At 42.9% G+C, this 20,307-nt stretch overlaps 1 protein-coding gene across 4 annotated transcripts in view; it reads left to right on the forward strand.

Annotated features, from left to right (window-relative positions):
- The window catches only part of STAT1 (signal transducer and activator of transcription 1), a 630,302-nt gene that overhangs the window by 280,877 nt on the left and 329,118 nt on the right, over window positions 1–20,307 (forward strand). For all 4 annotated transcript variants that reach the window (XM_073558164.1, XM_073558167.1, XM_073558166.1 and 1 more), the window contains exons 12-13: window positions 1,615–1,644; window positions 8,056–8,149. In XM_073558164.1, the coding sequence (XP_073414265.1) occupies window positions 1,615–1,644; window positions 8,056–8,149 (124 nt within the window). The remainder of the gene's footprint in view (window positions 1–1,614; window positions 1,645–8,055; window positions 8,150–20,307) is intronic.

A 20,307-nucleotide genomic window follows, 5' to 3' on the forward strand; every position in this document is an offset into this window, starting at 1 on the left:
AGACCCATAGACAGGCAGCCAAGGTCTTAAGGCATAGCCACAAGTGGTTCAGAACTGTACTTAAAGGTTTATTCAGAAGTCAGTTTTTCTGGTATGTGTTTTGTCGGTATTATTAATTTATTAAATGGTATATTCACCTGTTAATTTACCGTATTTTTCGCTTTATAAGACGCTCCGGATTATAAGACGCACCCCAAATTCTGAGGAGAAGAAGAAAAAAACAATTTTTAATAAAATGGTGGTGCTTCTTATAATCCATGCGTCTTATTGCTTACCGGGGTTGATGGCTGCGGTGAAGCAGGGTCCCAGGGTTGCTGCTGGAGGAGGCAGGAGTGGGGTGATACTGCAGGCCGCAGGAAGGGATGAGAGGGTGCTCCGATTTCCAGGGTGCTGCTGCCGGGTGCCTGGCAATGCTGGCTGGTGCTGTGGGTGCCTCCGGTGCCCAGCCTGGGGCTCTGCCGACATTTACCAGGTGCAGGCCGCAGGGGTGTCCGGGTGTCTCCGGTGCCCAGCCGTGTCTCCGGGTGCACAGCGGTGTCTCCGGTGCCCAGCCCGCCGAGCCCGGGGCTCTGCCGACATTTTGCGACAGGCCAGAGTCCCGGGGCGCTCTCTTGGTTCCCTCTGATAATGGACTCCGGCAATATGGCGGCCGCCGCCGGGGGCGGCGCATGCACTGATGGTGATCTCGGGACTGAGATCACGAGAGATGAGATTTCAGCGCTGAGATCTCATCTCTCGAGATCTCAGTCCCGAGATCACCATCAGCGCATGCACCGCCCCCGGCGGCGGCCGCCATATTGCCGGAGTCCATTATCACACAGAGCGAACTGAGAGAGAGCCCTGGGGCTCTGGCCTGTCGCAAAATGTCAGCAGATCCCCGGGCTCGACGGGCTGGGCACCGGAGTCACCGCTGTGCACCCAGAGACGTGGCTGGGCACCCGGAGACACCCACAGCACCGCCGGGCACCCCTGCGGCCTACACCCAGTAAGGCACGTCCGCTTTGTAAGATACACCCCCATTTTCCCCCCAAGTTTGGGGGAAAAAAAGTGCGTCTTACAAAGCGGAACATACAGTAGTTTTTTTTTTTTTTTGCAAGAAAGCAAAGACATGACCTTATTTGCAGATCGAAGACTCCTTTTTAAGTTAATAGGTCTGTGGAAAAAAGTGGGTAGCACTCGATTGCAACCTGCATGTCATTGGAGTGGTGTCTAGTTTTTCTGAGTAGTTAATTAGTGAAGCTTTGAATGTTTTCTTTCATATGATAAAAACGGATGACACTCAGATTGTAAAAACTGACACAAGAACCAAAAACAATGGACCCAGCACACTGGAGAAAAAATGCTTAGAAAAAAACTTGTGTGAATTTAGCCTAAAAAAATGTATTGTGCAAGATCTCTATGCACACAGGATCTTTGGAATTTCCAGTTGACTAACACTTTAAGGCACTTGTGAATACACCCTTATGCAATCTATTACTAATTAAAACTCTTAGGTAAAGTAATTTGGCGTGCTAGTAAAAAAGCAAAAATTAAGACCGAATATAAATCATATACTTTATAGTTTTAGAGTTATGGCTGATTATTTTGATTATATATATTTTTTTTATCCTTTAGGGATGTCAGTGAAAAAAATACAGTAAAAGGGTAAGTGATATCTGATGTTAAAGACTTTTTAATAATATCTGTTAAATTATCTTTGGTATGTGAAATATGTTGAATATTATTGGTGACGTGCCCATAAAAAAGCACTCCTCCTATAAAAATTTGTATCGTCTTAATATACACTGGGTGCAGAATTATTAGGCAAGTTGTATTTGAGAGGATTCTTTTTATTATTGAATAACAACTATGTTCTCAATCAACCCAAAAGACTCATAAATATCAAAGCTTAAGATTTTTGGAAGTTGGAGTGTTTTTTTTTTAGATTTGGCTATCTTAGGAGGATATCTGTTTTTTCAGGTAACTATTACAGTGCAGAATTATTAGGCAACTTAATAAAAAACAAATATATACCCATCTCACTTGTTTATTTTCACCAGGTAAAGCAATAGAGCAACACAAAATTTAGAAATAAATATTTCTGACATTCAAAAACAAAACAAAAAAAAAAAATCAGTGACCAATATAGCCACCTTTCTTTACGATGACACTCAAAAGCCTTCCATCCATAGATTCTGTCAGTTACTTGATCTGTTTACGATCAACATTGCGTGCAGCAGCCACCACAGCCTCCCTGACACTGTTCGGAGAGGTGTAATGTTTTCACTCCCTGTAGATCTCACATTTTATGAGGGACCACAGGTTCTCTATGGGGTTCAGATCAGGTGAACAAGGGGGCCATGTCATTATTTTTTCTTCTTTTAGACCTTTACTGGCCAGCCACGCTGTGGAGTATTTGGATGCATGTGATGGAGCATTGTCCTGCATGAAAATCATGTTTTTCTTGAACGATACCGACTTCTTCCTGTACCACTGCTTGAAGAAGGTGTCTTCCAGAAACTGCCAGTAGGTCTGGGAGTTGAGCTTTACTCCACCCTCAACCCGAAAAGGTCCCACAAGTTCATCTTTGATGATACCAGCCCATATCAATACCCCACCTCCACCTTGCTGGCGTCTGAGTCGGAGTGGAGCTCTCTGTCCTTTACTGATCCAGCCTCGGGCCCATCCATCTGGCCAATCAAGAGTCGCTCTCATTTCCTCAGTCCATAAAACCTTAGAAAAATCAGTCTTAAGATATTTCTTGGCCCAGTCTTGACATTTTATCTTATATTTCTTGTTCAAAGGTGGTCGTTTTTCAGCCTTCCTTACCTTGGCCATGTCCCTGAGTATGGCTCACCTTGAGCTTTTTGATACTCCAGTAACGTTACAGCTCTGAAATATGGTAAAACTGGTGGCAAATGGCATCTTGGCAGCTTCACGCTTGATTTTCCTCAATTCATGGGCAGTTATTTTGCGCCTTTTTTTTATCAACACGCTTCTTGCGACCCTGTTGGATATTTGCCATGAAACGCTTGATTGTTCGGTGATCACGCTTCAAATGTTTGGCAATTTCAAGACTCCTGCATCTCTCTGCAAGAGATCTCACAATTTTTGACTTTTCAGAGTCAGTCAAATTTCTCTTCTTACCCATTTTGCCAAAGGAAAGGAAGTTGCCTAATAATTAAGCACACCTTATATAGGGGTTTGATGTCATTAGATCACACCCCTCCTCATTACAGAGATGCAAATCACCTGCTTCACATAATTGGCACTTGGCTTTCAAGCCAATACAGCTTGCAGTAGGACAACATGTATAAAAAGGATGATGTGATCAAAATACTCATTTGCCTAATAATTCTGCACCCAGTGTACTGCAGTCATGATATTATACAGGACACTGTACTTACAATTGCTTATTTTGCCCTTTTACCCAGCTAATTCTTGTCTATTAGACGTATTACATCACATAATAAAAATCTTACTAGCTGAATCCTTCTAAGCTCTATGAAAAAAAGGTCCATTTTCCCTGTATGAGTCATAAGTCACTGCAAAAGTCCCAGGCAGGGGGTGGAGCGGAGCACCTGGGTCAGTAGTTGAAAAGGAGAATAATTTCTGCAGGGACAAGAAACTTCCTGTTCCTACATAGAGCAGAGAAAAGCTAAGAATTACCTGGGTAGAATGGCAAAATGAGCAATTGTAAGTACACAGTGCTATATGATGAGTGCAATATAGTAAGGGGCATAAAAACTGTGAGAGGAGTGCTTCTTTATGTTTGTTTGGATGACAAACATAAAACATAGATTTAGAGTGTTTTCACATTATGTTTAACCCTTGTTTGAGTCTCCATCAGGAACTTTCATCTGAAAAATCAAGAAACAGGGTTTAGACAGAAACCTGATGGAGCCATTAACTATCATATTTTGCACATTATAAGACGCACCCCAAATTTTGAGGAGAAAAATAGTAAAAAAAATGTTTTAATGTAATGGTGGTACTTCTTAGAAACCATGTGTCTTATTGCTTACAGAGGGTGGTGGCTGCGGTGAAGCGGGGTCTCTGGGTCCCTGCTGGAAAAGGCAAGAGTGGAGCATTGCTGCAGGCCGCAGGCTGGGATGAGGGGGTGTTCCGATGTGCGACACTGCGGGTGTTCAGTGGTGTGGGGGCTCTGCCGACATTTTGTGAAAACCCAGAGTCCCCTCACTAACAATGGTTAGCTATGCGGTAGACTCTGGGGAAAAAGGCTGCTGAGGGGGCGGTGCATGCGCAGACGGAGATCTTGACGCTGAGATCTCATCTCCCGAGATCTTGCTGCCGAGATCTCCATCTGCGCATGCCCCGGCATTCATTTTACCCGGAGTCTACCGTACAGTAAATCATGTAAGTGCAGGGGCTCTGGGCTTTCATAAAATGTTGGCAGAGCCCCTGCACCACCGAACACCCACAGCGGTGCACATCGGAACACCCCCTCATCTCAGCCTGTGGCCTGCAGCAATGCTCCACTCTTGCCTCCTCCAGCAGCAACCCTGTGACCCTGCTCCACAGCGGCCGGTATGGTGTAGCCACATTATAAGATGCACCCTCATTTTCCCCCAAAATTTAGGGGAAAAAAGTGCATCTTATAATTCAAAAAATACAGTATTTTGAGGAAGATATTGCTAGAAAAACAATTAGCGCAAATAGGGTCTTATCCCCAATGCCACGAGGGAATGAAAAAACTGGGAATTACTATCCTGGTCCAGCTGTGTGACCACAACAGTAAAACAGTTTTTGGAAATCAGCTACTGCAGAATCTCAATTGCATGCTATTAGAAGGGTAAGGGAAGTTGCGGGGTTTCAAACTGTGCTGCTGACGTTACCAGTATCTTGGATCATAGGCATTGTAGTGCAGCGGAGTTGGTGCAGTGTGACAGATAGGCAGTGACCACAGAAAGTTCAACATAAATGGTGTCTCTATTTTTAGAACTCACACATAGGAGTGATGTCCTCCAGATCGCAGCCGGGTTTCCATAAACGCAGTCCAGAACTCAAGACTTGTTGTCGAGGACAATGGCACCGCCGTGTCTTTTGGGTGCATCAGCCACCTGGAAGTCCCTGGCTCTGTGTTAGCTCTACATAGACTTGGGTTGCGCAGAGCTGCCTTCTCTACAGCTTGCAAACTCCAACACTGACATACCCAAGACAATACTGACATATTTAAATGGAATCGTGGCCATAGAGCCACTTAAAATACCCATAGTGGAGAGAGGGATTCGCCCCACTACCAAACCTGCAAATCCCTCTAAAAATAAAAACCCTTAACGGGTTTTCCTAGAAACCTGACTGAGTCACTACTTGGACCCTATCCATACTTTCTTTTACTTTGCCTTGTGACTCACAGGCATCCTGCTGTGAACACAAGGCACTTCAGTAGGTTTAGTAGGACTCTGTCCGCATCCTGGGGGACACATGTGGACCCTCGCATATGATCCTCCTCACTGCCTCACAGTATTCAGAAAAGGATCCCAGGATTGAAGAATTTTAATAGCATCTTAACAATTTCTCCTGTCAGTTCAGACTGCTAAGAAGCAAATTATGACAGTGTAAGAGTGGAGTGCCCTCATCACTGCCACTTCATGCGCCTACCAAAATTGAGGTTTAATGTCCAAGAATCTTACAAACAAAAGAAATGGTATCCTCCGGATTGCAGCTGGGAAACAAAACAGTCCACAAATGTGTGCGGTTGCCGAGGGCGACCGTACCACCGTATTACGCTACGGGGTGCCAGGAGTTCACTCCACTGGGCTCTGTGTTCCCTCACACAGGCAGAGCTTTTGCAGAGCTGTCTGCTCTACACCATCCAAACTCCAGACTGACACACCCAAACCCTTCCTGTAGGTTTTTTTTTTCCCAGCTCAACTCTGTAGCCATGGGCCACTTATAAGATCCGGTCTGGAGGTGTTGTGCATGTGTTTGTTTTTGCCTCCCAATGAGGTGAATGGTTTGACGAATATTCGACGAATTAATCGGCGAGAATATTGCAGATTTGGCGAACGTAATATGAATTGAACATTTAAATATTTGCACATCTCTTGTTAAGAACATAAAAACTTTGATGGGAGGAGTGCTTCTTTCAGTGAGGCAGCATTTCCTATATGCTGGCTTTCTTTAGCAATATACTTTCTGTTACTTTGATTGCTAATTTTAAACTGTATAGAAAGACATAAATTTTTTTATTGATGTCATAAAAGTTACATTTTGTACATTTATCAGGTTGTGGAAGCTAGTTATCATTTGTCCAATAGGACGATTTGTAAATGGTGTGCTTTATAAACCGAGCCACCTACTGCAGGTCAAAACTTGTTTTTCTTGTATGTAAAAACTTTGTCCGTTTGTTTTTTGCCTGTTCAAAGCTCAGCCCATGACAAAATCTTCTAAACTCCTGTACACGGCATCAGCAGTGACAGAAATGATAGATTAGCAAGTAATGAATGAAGACAATATTGAATCAAGTGCACTGCACTGCAGATGAGTCAATACAATCTTCAATACATTAGGAAGAGATGCTTTTATACTTGCACCATTTTTCTAACCACAACTAGAACTAGGGAGTGGCCTAGGGTTCATCTTAGAGTTTGTCACCATGTCAAAAGTGATATGCTTTTGCTTCTATTTTAATTTTGTTGCTTCCCTTATTCCTTTTTTTTTCTTTCGTTATCATTGTTTCTTTTCACAATGTGGAGATGTGGGCTTTTTTATTTAGTGCTAATTTTTATAGTCTTTACTAATGGGGCGTTTCTCACAGATTTCTCTGTTGGCCTGTCCTTAAAGGGAATCTGTCACCAATTTTTTTGCCTATAAGCTGCCGGCACCGCCATCAGTGGCTTATCTACAGCATTACAGAATGCTGTAGATAAGCTCCCGATGTAACCTGAAAGAGAAGAAAAAAGAGTTATATTATACTCACCCAGGGGTGGTCCGGAGGGAGTCGTGTCCAGTCCGGCGCCTCCCATCTTGTAACGATGACGTCCTCTTCTTTCCTACCTGTCGCAGCTCCTGTGCAGGCGCACTGCTCTGCCCTATTGAGGGCAGAGCAGAGTACTGCAGTGCGCAGGCGCTGGACCTTTTTCTTCTCTTTCAGGGTACATCGGGGGCTTATCTACAGCATTCTGTAATGCTGTAGATAAGCCCCTGATGGCGGTGCCGGCAGCTTAGAGGAAAAAAAATTGGTGACAGATTCCCTTTAAGCTAATTATTACCCTCTGAGCAACACCCCCTTGCTTTGGTAGCGACTATAAAAATTAGCTTTAAATAAAAAAGGCATATTGATTCATCAATACAGGACCACTGGTTTTGTCAAAATGACGTTAATTAGAAGGTGGCACCTTAAACCACAAAGGCTCTGTGTGCAATTTTGTGACTCACACTGAAGCTACACAGTGGTTCCATGCCAACTCAAGAACCTCTTTTCACCCTCAAAACTGAAACCAGGTCCTTTTTTTTAGCCCTGTTTTTATTATTATGCTTCTTTTTACACTACATTACCATCATATTCCGCAGCGCTTCACAGACATTATCGTCGCAGTCAATATTGGGGCTCACAATGTAAATTCCCTATAAATGTCTTTGAAGCGTGAGAGGAAACCCCGAACTATCTGGTGTAAGCTCACATGGAGAACATACAAACTCCTTGCAGATGTTGCCATTAGTAGGATTTGAACTCAGGACCCAAGCTCTGCATATCAACAGTGCTAACCACTGATCCACCATTTTATGCAGCTGTCCAATTTAGAATTGACTGCTTAACATAAACTTTGGAATGAAACTCAAATTAGGCATACATCAAACATTGGGGCATAATTACTGAACCTGCCCAATAGGTAGACAACATGAACATAGACGTGACTTTCTGAACATGTACCAAAATCATCTCTGCTTCATGCTGAATATTACACTTGGCATTTCAATGGACTAACTTTATATTATACTGATTTATTTAGTAGGCATACTTTTTAAGAAATTCTGCATGATAAAGTATGAGGTGGAAAATTTTCCATATAATTCAATCATTTTTTAATCTCTTTATTATTCTATTTTAAGGTTCCGGAAATTCAATATTTTAGGCACAAATACAAAAGTAATGAACATGGAGGAATCAACAAATGGATGCTTAGCTGCAGAATTTAGACATTTGGTGAGTTATCTTCAGGAATTTTCTAAATACTGTTAGAATATTTTCTACAATTCAGAAATTAAAGTGTATCCTGAAGTCCAAACACCTATTCATGCTTCCAGTCATTGTGAAATAATTATACTTATGCTTCTCACAGTTATACTTCTCACACTTAGGGTTTACTCACACTGTTGTATAATTCTGCTGAGTGCAATGCGAGAAAACATCGCATTGCACTCTGACCAATGTTATTGTTATGCTAGTCACTTCTCATGGCCAAGTCTTGAGTCAGAGTGGTCAAGGAGTTCAAGGTCAGAAACCAGGAGGGTATGTCATAAACAGAAGGAAGAGACAAAGTCAGGTAATGTTCCAATGTCAGAGTATCTGGAGGATAACGGTTCAGAGCTGAAGGGGTTAAACAGGCAGATGGTCAGAACGAAGTCCAAGGACAGGCAACAGATCAAGCATGCAGAACTCAAGGCACAGGAAAGCACAAACCTCAAAGGCTGAATGTATGTCTGGCAGAGTTCTGGGAGATACAGCTCAGTTAAAAAGCATAGCAATTAACTGGAATAATGAACATGGAGACAGCTGATTCCTCACAGTCTGATTGGATAGTTGAGCTGTCAATCAATGCACTGACAGCTCAGCACACCCCTGTACCAGATTGGATGGCCAAGCTGTCAATCAAAGTACCGACAGCTTCAGCACACCCCTATACCAGATTATACAGCCAAGCTGTCAGTAACTGCAACCCAGACAAACTAAGTGGTGGAACCATGTCAGTTATACAGTGATCCATTGCTCATCTGCAAGTTTTTTCCCTGTTCCGATCAGACTGAGATAAAATTGTAGCATGCTGTGATTGTCTGCAAGAATCAGATCTCACTCGCCAGTGCACATCAATGAGTGCAAGGAAAAGAATCGCACAGCATATGGACCTGGCGGGTGGCATTTTACGCGCACATTTCAAAAGAAACTTCATCAGCCAAATACAGTAAATTCACAGCCTGAACTGTCAAGCTGTGTTCACACGTGGCGTTTTAATTTGCGTTTTCGCTGCGTTTTTAAACGCGCGATTTTGCAGCGAAAACGCCAAAAAAAGCATCCCATGCAATCCTATGGCATTCTGCACATGCTGTGCTAATGCTGCATATTTTTCTGCGGCAGAATTGCATCGCGGAAAAATAGGCAGCATGTTCATTCTTTGTGCGGAATCGCGGGCAAATCTGCACACATAGGAATGCATTGTTCTGCTTACTTTATGCATGTGGCTATGCCCACCATGCGAAAAGTAAGCCGAACATTTGCGGATGATACCCACGGTCTGGAGGAGAGGAGATTCTCCTCCAGGCTCTGGGTACCATATCCCTGTTAAAAATAGAATTAAAATAAAAAATCGTCATATTCTCACCTTCCGGCGTCCGTCACTGCGTCAGCAGGCCTCAGCGATGCTCCCGGCAAGTCTTATTCCCAGGGATGCCTTGCGACAATGACCTTTGATGACGTCGCGGTCTCGCGACACCGTAGTGGTCTCGCGAGACCGCGACGTCATCAAAGGTCATTATCGCAAGGCATCCCTGGGAACGGGACTTGCCGGGAGCATCGCGAGGATCGGGAATGCTGCGTGGGACGCCGGAAGGTGAGAAAAACACAATTTTTTATTTTTTTTAAAATTTTAGCATTAGATCTTTTTACTACTGATGCCGCATAGGCAGCCTCAATAGTAAAAAGTTGGTTACACTTGTCAAACACTATGTTTGATGAGTGTAACCAACTTGTCAATCAGTTTTCCAAGTGATGCTGTAGATCGCTTGGAAAACGCTAGCATTTTGCAAGCTAATTATGCTTGCAAAACGCTAGTTTTTCCTTGGGAAATAGGCGGGAATTTAAAATGCGGATTTCACGCATATTTCCCGCGGAATGGAATTCCGGAATTCCCGCGGAAATTTCCGCGGGAATTCCACACGTGTGCACATAGCCTCAGAATAGGATAGATAGAAATATGTGAGATATATGTAATCAGTGCTTTGCATGTGTTGTTTGCTGTACTTGTATTTCGCCAATAATAAAAAAAAAATGAAAAAAATGGCGTGAGGTTCCCCTTATTTTTAATAACCAGTTAAGGGAAAGCAGACAGCTATCAGCAGGTATCATTATTGTGTGAAGGGGCCAATATCCATGGAGCTTTGCAGTCTTTTAACCCCTTTCTGACATCAGACATAATATTCCATCCATGTAACCTGGGCCAAATTGACCATGGATGGAATTTTACGTCATCATGATCGGCCATTCTCACGGGGGTCCATGCCCGACCGCCGCCACGTGTCAGCTTATTCTGATAGCTGACACCTGGCACTAGCTGCCAGCAGTGGTCACAGATCACTCCCGGCAGTTTGACCCCCGAAATACAGTGATCAAACAAGATCGCAGCATTCCAGAAGTAGGCACAGAGCTGACAGCCCCTCTGCCTTTGGATCAGAGTCCCCGCGGTGTGACGACATTCGGGTCACCAGAGCTAGGAAACTTGTTGATCATGCGCAGTGCATGATCAGCAACTATCTCTGTCAGTGCAGCGCTGACAACTTCTATGGCATGCAGATGCTGCTTCATCTGCATGCTGTAGAAGTGATCGCAAAAGAAGGAGAAAAAAGTTCCAGCACCAGGCATCTCTTCATTAAAATCTTCAATATTTTATTTTCATGTCAAGAAAAAACATCTTGCGGGGACGCAGCCCTTAACCCCTTACCTACAATGGACGTAATATTCCGTCCATGTGACCCTGGACCTAATTTCCATGGACGGAATATTACTTCACAACGATCAGCGGCGCCCACGTGGTGAGCGCCGCTGATCGCGGCCGGGTGTCAGCTGATTATCACAACTGACACACGGCACAATGTGTCAGGGGCGGTCACGGACCGCCCCCGACACGTTAACCCCTTGCACACCACGATCAAACATGATCGCGGTGTACCGGGGTTAAAGGGAAGCATCGGCAGGGAGGGGGCTCCCTCCGTGTTTCCCTGAGCCCCCCACGGCAGCGCAATGTGCAGTGCTGCTGCGGGGGGCTCCTTTCCTGCAGGTCCCCGGATCCAATATGGCGGCGAGGACCTCCGGGGGCCTTGAGGAAGCCTTCTGGACTGCCTGTGACAGATCGCTGTTCTGTCACAGTGATCTGTGATGTGACAGATCAGCGATCTGTCACAGGACAGTTATGTCCCCCCTGGGACATTGTAATAAAGTAAAAAAAAAAGTGTAAAAATAATTTTAAAAAAATCGCTAAATAAATTAAAAAAAAAAAAAAAAAAAAATATTCCCCAATAAATTCATTAAGCGAACCCCTTAAAAAATAAAAATAAAAAACCAAGCAAAAAATAATGATTTATTATCATACCGCTGAACAAAAAGTGCAATAACGCGCGATCAAAAAGACGCATATAAATATCCATGGTACCGCTGAAAACGTCATCTTGTCCCGCAAAAAACAAGCTGCCACACAGCATCATCAGCGAAAAAATAAAAAAGTTATAGCTCGCAGAATAAAGTGATGCAAAAATAATTATTTTTTATATAAAATTGTTTTCATAGCATAAAAGCGCCAAAATATAAAAAAACGACCTAAATGAGGTATCGCTGTAACCGTACTGACCCGAAGAATAAAACCGCCTTATAAATTTTACCGCACCCGAAACGGCGTAAACGCACCACCCAAAAGAAATTCATGAAACGCTGGTTTTTGTAAATTCTGCGTCCCAGAAAACAAAATAAAAAGCGATCAAAAAATGTCACGTGCCTGAAAATGGTACCAATAAAAACGTCAACTCGTCCCGCAAAAAATAAGACCTCACATGACTCGGTGGGTCAAAATATGGAAAAATTATAGCTCTCAATATGTGGTGATGCAAAACTATTTTTACAATAAAAAGTGTCTTTTAGCATGTGACAGCTGCCAAACATAAAAACCACCGTAAATAGTAAATCAAACCCCCCGTTATCACCCCCTTAGTTAGGGAAAAATAATAAAATTAAAAGAAAATGTATTTATTTCCATTTTCCCATTAGGGTTAGGGCTAGGGTTTGGGCTAGGGATAGGGTTAGGATTAGGGCTAGGATTAGGGCTTGGGTTAGGGGTGTGTTGGGGTTAGGGTTGGAGTTAGAATTAGGGGTTTCCACTGTTTGGGCACATCAGGTGCTCTCCAAATGCAACATGGCGTCTGATCTCAATTCCGGCCAATTTTGCGTTGAAAAAGTCAAATGGTGCTCCTTCCAAACTCTGCCATGTGTCCAAACAGTGTTTTACCCCCACATTTGGGGTATCAGCCTACTCAGGACAAATTGCAAAACAACTTTTGGGGTCCAGTTTCTCCTGTTACCCTTAGGAAAATAAAAAATTGGGGGCAAAAATATCATTTCTGTGGAAAAAAAAGGATTTTTTTATTTTCACGCCCGGGCGTTATAAACTTCTGTGAAGCACTTGGGGGTTCGAAGTGCTCACCACACATCTAGATAAGTTCCTTAGAGGGTCTAGTTTCCAAAATGGGGTCACTTGTGGGGAGTTTCCACTGTTTAGGTACATCAGGGGCTCTCCAAAAGCAACATGACACCCGCAGACCATTCCATCAAAGTCTGCATTCCAAAACGTCACTACTTCCCTTCCAAGCCCCGACATGTGCCCTTACAGTAGTTTTCTCCCACATATGGGGTGTCAGCGTACTCAGGACAAATTGGACAACAACTTTTGGGGTCCAATTTCTCCTTGTACCATTGGGAAAATAAAAAAGTTGGTGACTAAAAGCTCATGTTTGTGGAAAAAATACTATTTTTTTATTTTCACGCCCAGGCATTACAAACTTCTGTGAAGCACTGGGGGGTTCAAAGTTCTCACCACACATCTAGATAAGTTCCTTGGGGGGTCTAGTTTCCAAAATAGTGTCATTTGTGGGGGGTTTCTACTGTTTTGGTACATCAGGGGTTTTCCAATCGCGACATGGTGTCCGATTTCAATTCCAGCCAAAAACGTCAAATGGCGCTCCTTCCCTTCCGAGCTCTGCCTTGCGCCCAAATAGTGGTTTACCCCAACATGTGGGGTATCAGCGTATTCAGGACAAATTGCACAATAACTTTTAGGGTCCTGTTACCCTTGGTAAAATGAAAATTGGGGGTGAAAAGATAATTTTTGTGGAAAAAATATGATTTTTTAATTGTACCGCTGTACGTTATAAACTTCTGTGAAGCCCTTGTGGGTTCAAAGTTCTCACCACATATCTAGATAAGTTCCTTGTGGGGTCTAGTTTCTAAAATAGTGTTATTTGTGGGGGGTTTCTACTGTTTTGGTACATCAGGGGTTTTCCAATCGCGACATGGTGTCCGATTTCAATTCCAGCCAAAAACGTCAAATGGCGCTCCTTCCCTTCCGAGCTCTGCCTTGCGCCCAAATAGTGGTTTACCCCAACATGTGGGGTATCAGCATATTCAGGACAAATTGCACAATAACTTTTAGGGTCCTGTTACCCTTGGTAAAATGAAAATTGGGGGTGAAAAGATAATTTTTGTGGAAAAAATATGATTTTTTAATTGTACCGCTGTACGTTATAAACTTCTGTGAAGCCCTTGTGGGTTCAAAGTTCTCACCACATATCTAGATAAGTTCCTTGGGGGGTCTAGTTTCCAAAATGGGGTCACTTGTGGGGGGTTTCCACTGTTTAGGCACATCAGGGGCTCTCCAAACGCGACATGACGTCCGATCTGAATTCCAGCCACTTTTGCGTTGAAAAAGTCAAACGGCGCTCCTTCCCTTCTGAGCTCTGCCATGCGCCGAAACAGTGATCCCCCCCCACATATCGGGTATCAGCGTACTCAACACAAATTGCACAATAACTTTTGCAGTCCAATTTCTCCTGTTACCCTTGGTAAAATAAAAAAAATTGAACCTGAAGTATTTTTTTTGTGAAAAAAAGTTAAATGTTAATTTTTTTTTAAATATTCAAAAAATTCCTGTGACGCACCTAAAGGGTTAATAAACTTCTTGAATGTGGTTTTGAGCACCTTAATGGGTGCAGTTTTTAGAATGGTGTCACTTTTGGGTATTTTCTATCATATACACCCCGCAAAGTGGCTTCAAATGTGATGTGGTCCGTAAAAATAAAATGGTGTTGCAAAAATGAGAAATCGCTGGTCAATTTTTAACCCTTATAACTTCCTAACAAAAAAAAATTTTGGTTCCAAAATTGTGCTGATGTAAAGTAAACATGTGGGAAATGTTACTTATCAAGTTTTTTGTGTGCTGTATCTCTGTGATTTAAGGGCATAAAAATTCAAATTTGGAATATTGCGAAATTTTAAAAATTTTCGCCAAATTTCCGTTTTTTTCACAAATAAACGCAAGTTATTTGAATGAAATTTTACCACTAACATGAAGTACAATATGTCACAAGAAAACATTGTCAGAATCCCCGGGATCCATGGAAGCGTTTCAGAGTTATTACCTCATAAAGGGACAGTGGTCAGAATTGTAAAAATTGGCCCGGGAGTTAACGTGCAAACCACCCTTGGTAGTGAAGGGGTTAAACATCTGATGCGTTTCGAACAAAGTTCTTAGTCATAGGCATTTGAGCAATACATAAAAACATCCTTATATATCCATTCCATTAAGTAAAACCCATGTACACCTGTTACTTGACATAATTGGTTCACATTTATTTCAAAATCAAATGTGAGATAGCATACCAAAAATCATGACGCCTACAGAGATTATCGCCTCCTTCGCCACACAAAATAAGTTTGTAAAAGACATCTATACTTACTCAGTATAGCAACTCTATGTATTAGAAAAAATACAATAACCTTCAAGATGTGACATGGCGCACACAACACAGGGTGCAATGGATGTTATTGTAACAGATGCTCAGCTGTGACATATATCATACACAGGCTGTACTGGATGTTATGGGTTTTTTTATACAAAGAGGGTCCCCATGCTGTTTTTTTTAATTATTTAAATAAATAATTTAAAAAAAACGGCGTGGAGTCCTTCCAATTTTTGACAACCAGTCTTGAGAGCTGGGGGCTGGTATTCTCAGGCTGGTATGGGGCCATGGATATTGACCCCCCCCAGCCATAGCAGCCTGCAGCTGCCCAGAAAAGGCTCATCTATTAGATGCGCAAATTCTGTCGCTTTGCCTGGCTCTTCCCACTTGCCCTGTAGCGGTGGCAAGTGGGGTAATATTTGTGGGGTTAATGTCACCTTTGTATTGTCTGGTTACATCAAGCCCACGGCTTAGTAATTAATGGAGACATCTATAAGACACCCATCAATTACTAATCCTATAGTTGTATTGTAAAGACACAGCCAGAATAAAGTCCTTTATTTGAAAATAATGACACAGACTCCTTTAATAATCTTAATTAAACCATACTTACAACCATTCCTAATTCCACAGAAGCCCTTGATCTCCTGTAATAAAAGTAAAATAATAAAACAACAATTTAACATACCTGTCCGTCGTTCTGTCCCACGCAGTAATCCATGTCTAGGGGATAGTTAGTTTTCAACCTGGACGGTGCCAAGATGCGACTGTCCCGCTTGAAAACCACTGGTGAATGAGCTGCTGGAAACACAGCGTCAGTGACTGGGGGTGACGTCATAGAGGTTACTTCGGTCACTGAGCTCCCTTTCCAGCCGGTCTGAGCTGCGATGAGATCCCCGCTAGCACAGTGAGCGCTCACGGTGATAGCGGGGATCTCACCGGATCTCATTGAAGCTCAGCTTGTCTGGGAACAGAGTTCAATGATCAAAGGTAACCTATGACGTCAATATCCATGGCCCCTTACCAGCCTGAGAATACCAGCACCCAGCTGTCAGCTTTAGCAAGAGAGTTGTCAAAAATGAGGGGACCCCACACCATTTTTTTTAAATTATTTATTTAAATAATTTAAAAAAGCAGTGTGGGGACCCCTCTATTCATGATAACCAGCCTTGCTGAAGCTGAGTTGTTGTTTTTTTAAATTACCGTATTTATTTACAGTTCAGGAGCGGCAGATGAATACTCCCATCTGCCACTCCTGCTGTCACTGTTATTAGCAGCAGCAGGGGTAGGCTGATACTCTCCCCCCAATCACTAGTTTATACACTCCTCCAACCTTCTAGCCACTTTCTCCCCAGCACAGCTACACCCTCCCCATTGAGGTGCAGCCCATCCCTAGCATAGAAGCTGTAGCCAACTTTTACGCCAACAGGACGTGTGGATGTATAGTAGACTCACTAGACCACTGATGGTGCAGTGGTAGCTGTATATCCGATACACAAGAGACAGGAGAATGAGCTTCCCAAAACCAAAGATATTTATTTAAAGGAAGCTTAACAAAAGGTAGAGATGCCTGAGGGAAGAACCCTCTGGACCACTACACTGAACCACATAACGAAACACCGGGCAAGATGTACCCTATACAAGGATTCTCCCGTCGCACTCGCAACACCAGGTGGCCTAAATGCCACGATATCCGGACCAGAGGGATGACCCCTACAGACCGTATAAGCAAGACAGTGTAATACTGGCTCCATCGGTGGAAAGAATCACAGAAGCTCTGTTTAATCCCGGAAAGGCTGATCCAGCTGGCAATGATATCTGGATGGTTCTTTGAGGAAAGGCTTGGTCAGCCTGGAGTGAAAACAAGCAGAGCATTCCGAGGCAGGCAGTATTTCAGAGATTATCACCTTGGAGGTCCTTGCTTTAAACTTGCAGCCTAATTCCCTGAAATCATCTTTAAGGACCTTCTACCTACCTTTAACTTTGTCATTTGTGCCAATGTGCACCATGACCACTGGGTCCTCCCCAGCCCCTCCCAGTAATCTGTCAACCCGATCAGCGATGTGTTGGACTCGAGTGCCAGGTAAGCAGCACACTGTTCAACGATCCCTGTCTTTGTGACAGATTGCCCTATCTGTTCCCCTAATAATTGAGTCCCCCACTACTAGCACTTATCTGGCCTGCCCTGCTCTCCTATTTCCCTCCTTACTGGAGCAGGCACTCCTCTGGCTTACAGAGAACATACCTTGCCGCAGAAGTGCTACCCCTGTACTGACACCCCCCTCTTCCGCCAACTTAGCAAATTTATTGTGGTGTGCCAGATCAGGACTAGCCTCCCTGGCACTCTTCTCTCTACCCCGCTGTTATGATGAGTCACCGAAGGAGGAAAAAACAAAATACTAGCTAAGTCCAGAAAAACCAGAGAGGTTGGCAGCTATCGGATTGCAGACCCCTGAACCTATCAACAACAACTAGCAGTAGCCGTGGGGGGTTCCTACGGTGTCCTAGACCCCTCGATCACAGCCGGAGAACTACATAGCCTAAAGACAGAAAGGGGAAAAACTAAACTGCCCCAGAGCAGACCCCAAAGCAATAGGCAGCCCCCAACATATAATGACGGTAAAGCAAGATGAAAACACTAACACAGATAGAAAGATAGGTTGAGCAAATGATGGGGCCCAAGCTAACTAAATAGGACAGGATAGGAAAGCTGCTGTCTGCCATCCGCAAAAACCCTATCCAAAATGAGCCAACCGACTGATAGGAAAAACAGGCCCTGAAGTCGCTAGGCTTCAAAAGACTATATCAGCACTCAGGTATATTCTGAAGACAGAGCAAAAGATCAGAGACAAAAATGGAATTCAGCTCACCCCCGGCCGGGGATGGCAGAACTCCCAAAAAACAAGGCAAAACAAAAACAAAACTGAAGAGTACAAAGCAGAGCAGAAAAACTTAGCTTTGAGACGCAGGAATCAGACTGGTCTCCAAGAATCCAGCAGGATCACCAGCAAGGCAGAAGTGCGTCGGCAGCCTTATATCCAGTCCTCAATTCCAGCCACCCAGTCATCATCTAGCTGCCCAGGTGTTTGGTAATCAGCCTCACTACCTTCCTTCACCAGAGGAGGGAGTTCATCAGACCTCAATGGTGAAGGGAAAAATGAACTCACAACACCCCACCTTCTAACTCACCCAGCTAGCTGCCTTACTGTCCTGTAGCTCTATGCTACCATTCTCCCCCTCATCTATCCCAGTGAGCTGCTGCTCAGTGAGCAGCAGACTCCTTTCCATATTGTCTATGGATCTCAGTGTTGCCAGCTGCACCTTTAGATCCAGTAACTGGGCTTCCAAATGCACAACGTCCACACGTCTTGCACAGCAGTATGCACCTTTGACCGGCTGTTTAAGGATTGCATACATTTGGCAAGATGTATACTGGATGGCATTGTCAATAATGGAGCTCATTTCCTAATGGGGATTGCACCAGACATAAATGTTAAGTAAAAAAAAAAAGTAAAGTATTTATAAATACAAACAGCAATTTAGTAATTCCTCCCTTTTAAACTCCCTGAATCCAAAGTCACTGAATCACAAGTCACACACTTACTTCCGCTCGCACTTATGCTCTGGTCACACTCAGCTCCTTCACACATTTTTTTCCCTTTAACAGCAAACCAGCCTAAAGCTCAATGCACTTACAAAGACATTAACTCAAATTGCCGTGTTTGGACCCAAAGAACACCGTCCCCACTGTCAAGCATGGAGGTTGAAACATTATGTTTTATGGGTGTTTCTCTGCTAAGGGCGCAGGACTACTTCACCATTTCAGTGGAAGAATGGATGAAGCCATGTACCGTAAAATCCTGAGAGACAACCTCCTTCCCTCTGTCAGGACATTAAAACTGGCTCGTGGCTGGGTCTTCCAGTAAGACAATAACCCAAAACACACCAAAGTAACAAAGGAGTTGCTCAAAATGAAGCACATTAAGGTCATGGAGTGCCCTAGCCAGTCTCCAGACCTTAATCCCATTGAATACTTATGGAGGGAGTTGAAGCTCTGAGTAGCCAAGCATCAGCCTCAAAATCTTAATGATTTAGAGATGATCTGCAAAGAGGAGTGGACCAAAATTCCTCCTCCTGACATGTGTGTAAACCTCATCATCAACTGCAAATAAAGTCTGACTGCTGTGCTTGCCCACAAAATTTTTGCCACCAAGTATTAATTCTTGCTTGCCAGAGGAATCAAATACCTTATTTCTCACTGCAAAATGCAAATAAATGTATATAATTTATACAATATGATTTTCTGTATTTTATTCTTGATATTCTATCTCTCAATGTTGAGATTAACCTACCCTTAAAATTATAGACTGTTCATGTCTTTGTCAGTGGGCAAATTTACAAAATCAGCAAGGGATCAAATACTTATTTCCCCCACTGTATATATATATATATATATATATATATATATATATATATATATATATATATTGCTTACGAATTGCTTATGCATGTTATATGGATGACGCTCGTGCTACTTTTCTTGATCAACATCAAACCAAATTTTTTTATACGCTAATGTGACTCCCACCTTAAGAGAAATATAAATGTGGAATGAAGTTTTACTAAATTATTTAAACACTGCAACTAGTAAGCAAAATTGCATTTGCTAACAACTTATCATTGTTAATCAAAAGTAGTAGGGGATTTGGTGTTCCTTTGTTCGCGATTCTCATAAAGGGGATCTGTCACAAGGTTTTTGCCACCTAATCTAACAGCAGCATGATGTAGGGGTAGAGACACTGATTCCAGCTATGTATCTCTTACTGGGCTGCTTGTGGTAGTAAAGCATATTCATGAGCTCTGTATAACTCCACCCCCACCACTGACTGTAGCTTTTTGTGTATACTGTACATGAGCAGACAACTGTCAATCATTGGTGTGAACGGGTTACACAGAGCTCAGTATTCAAGAGAACTGCTAGATATTCAGCAGATAAAACTGTGATTTTATCAAAAAGACAGCAATCAGCCCAGTAAGTAATACATTGCTGGAATTGTGGTCTCTACCCCTACATCATGCTGCTCTTAGATGGTGGAGCAAAAACCTAGTAACAGATTTCTTTTAAATTTAATTATGTTGAAAGATTTGCATACTTTAGCTGTTGAATAATATCCCATTAAATGGAATCTGGATGCTAAAAAAGGTATTGGCTTTCATAGTGCTAATCTGTAGGTAAATACCATTTTTAAAATATGTGACTAGTCTCATTTGGATTTCATTTTTTTCGTGTACGAGTTCTATCCCATTTATGTCACAGTAGAACTGGTACCTATTCTAGTCTTTGAGGCTCTTCATATGTCCATGTATATT

The sequence above is a fragment of the Dendrobates tinctorius genome, unplaced genomic scaffold (assembly GCF_039654945.1).
Source record: "Dendrobates tinctorius isolate UK_male_01 unplaced genomic scaffold, ASM3965494v1 ptg000254l, whole genome shotgun sequence".
Classification (NCBI taxonomy): domain Eukaryota; kingdom Metazoa; phylum Chordata; class Amphibia; order Anura; family Dendrobatidae; genus Dendrobates; species Dendrobates tinctorius.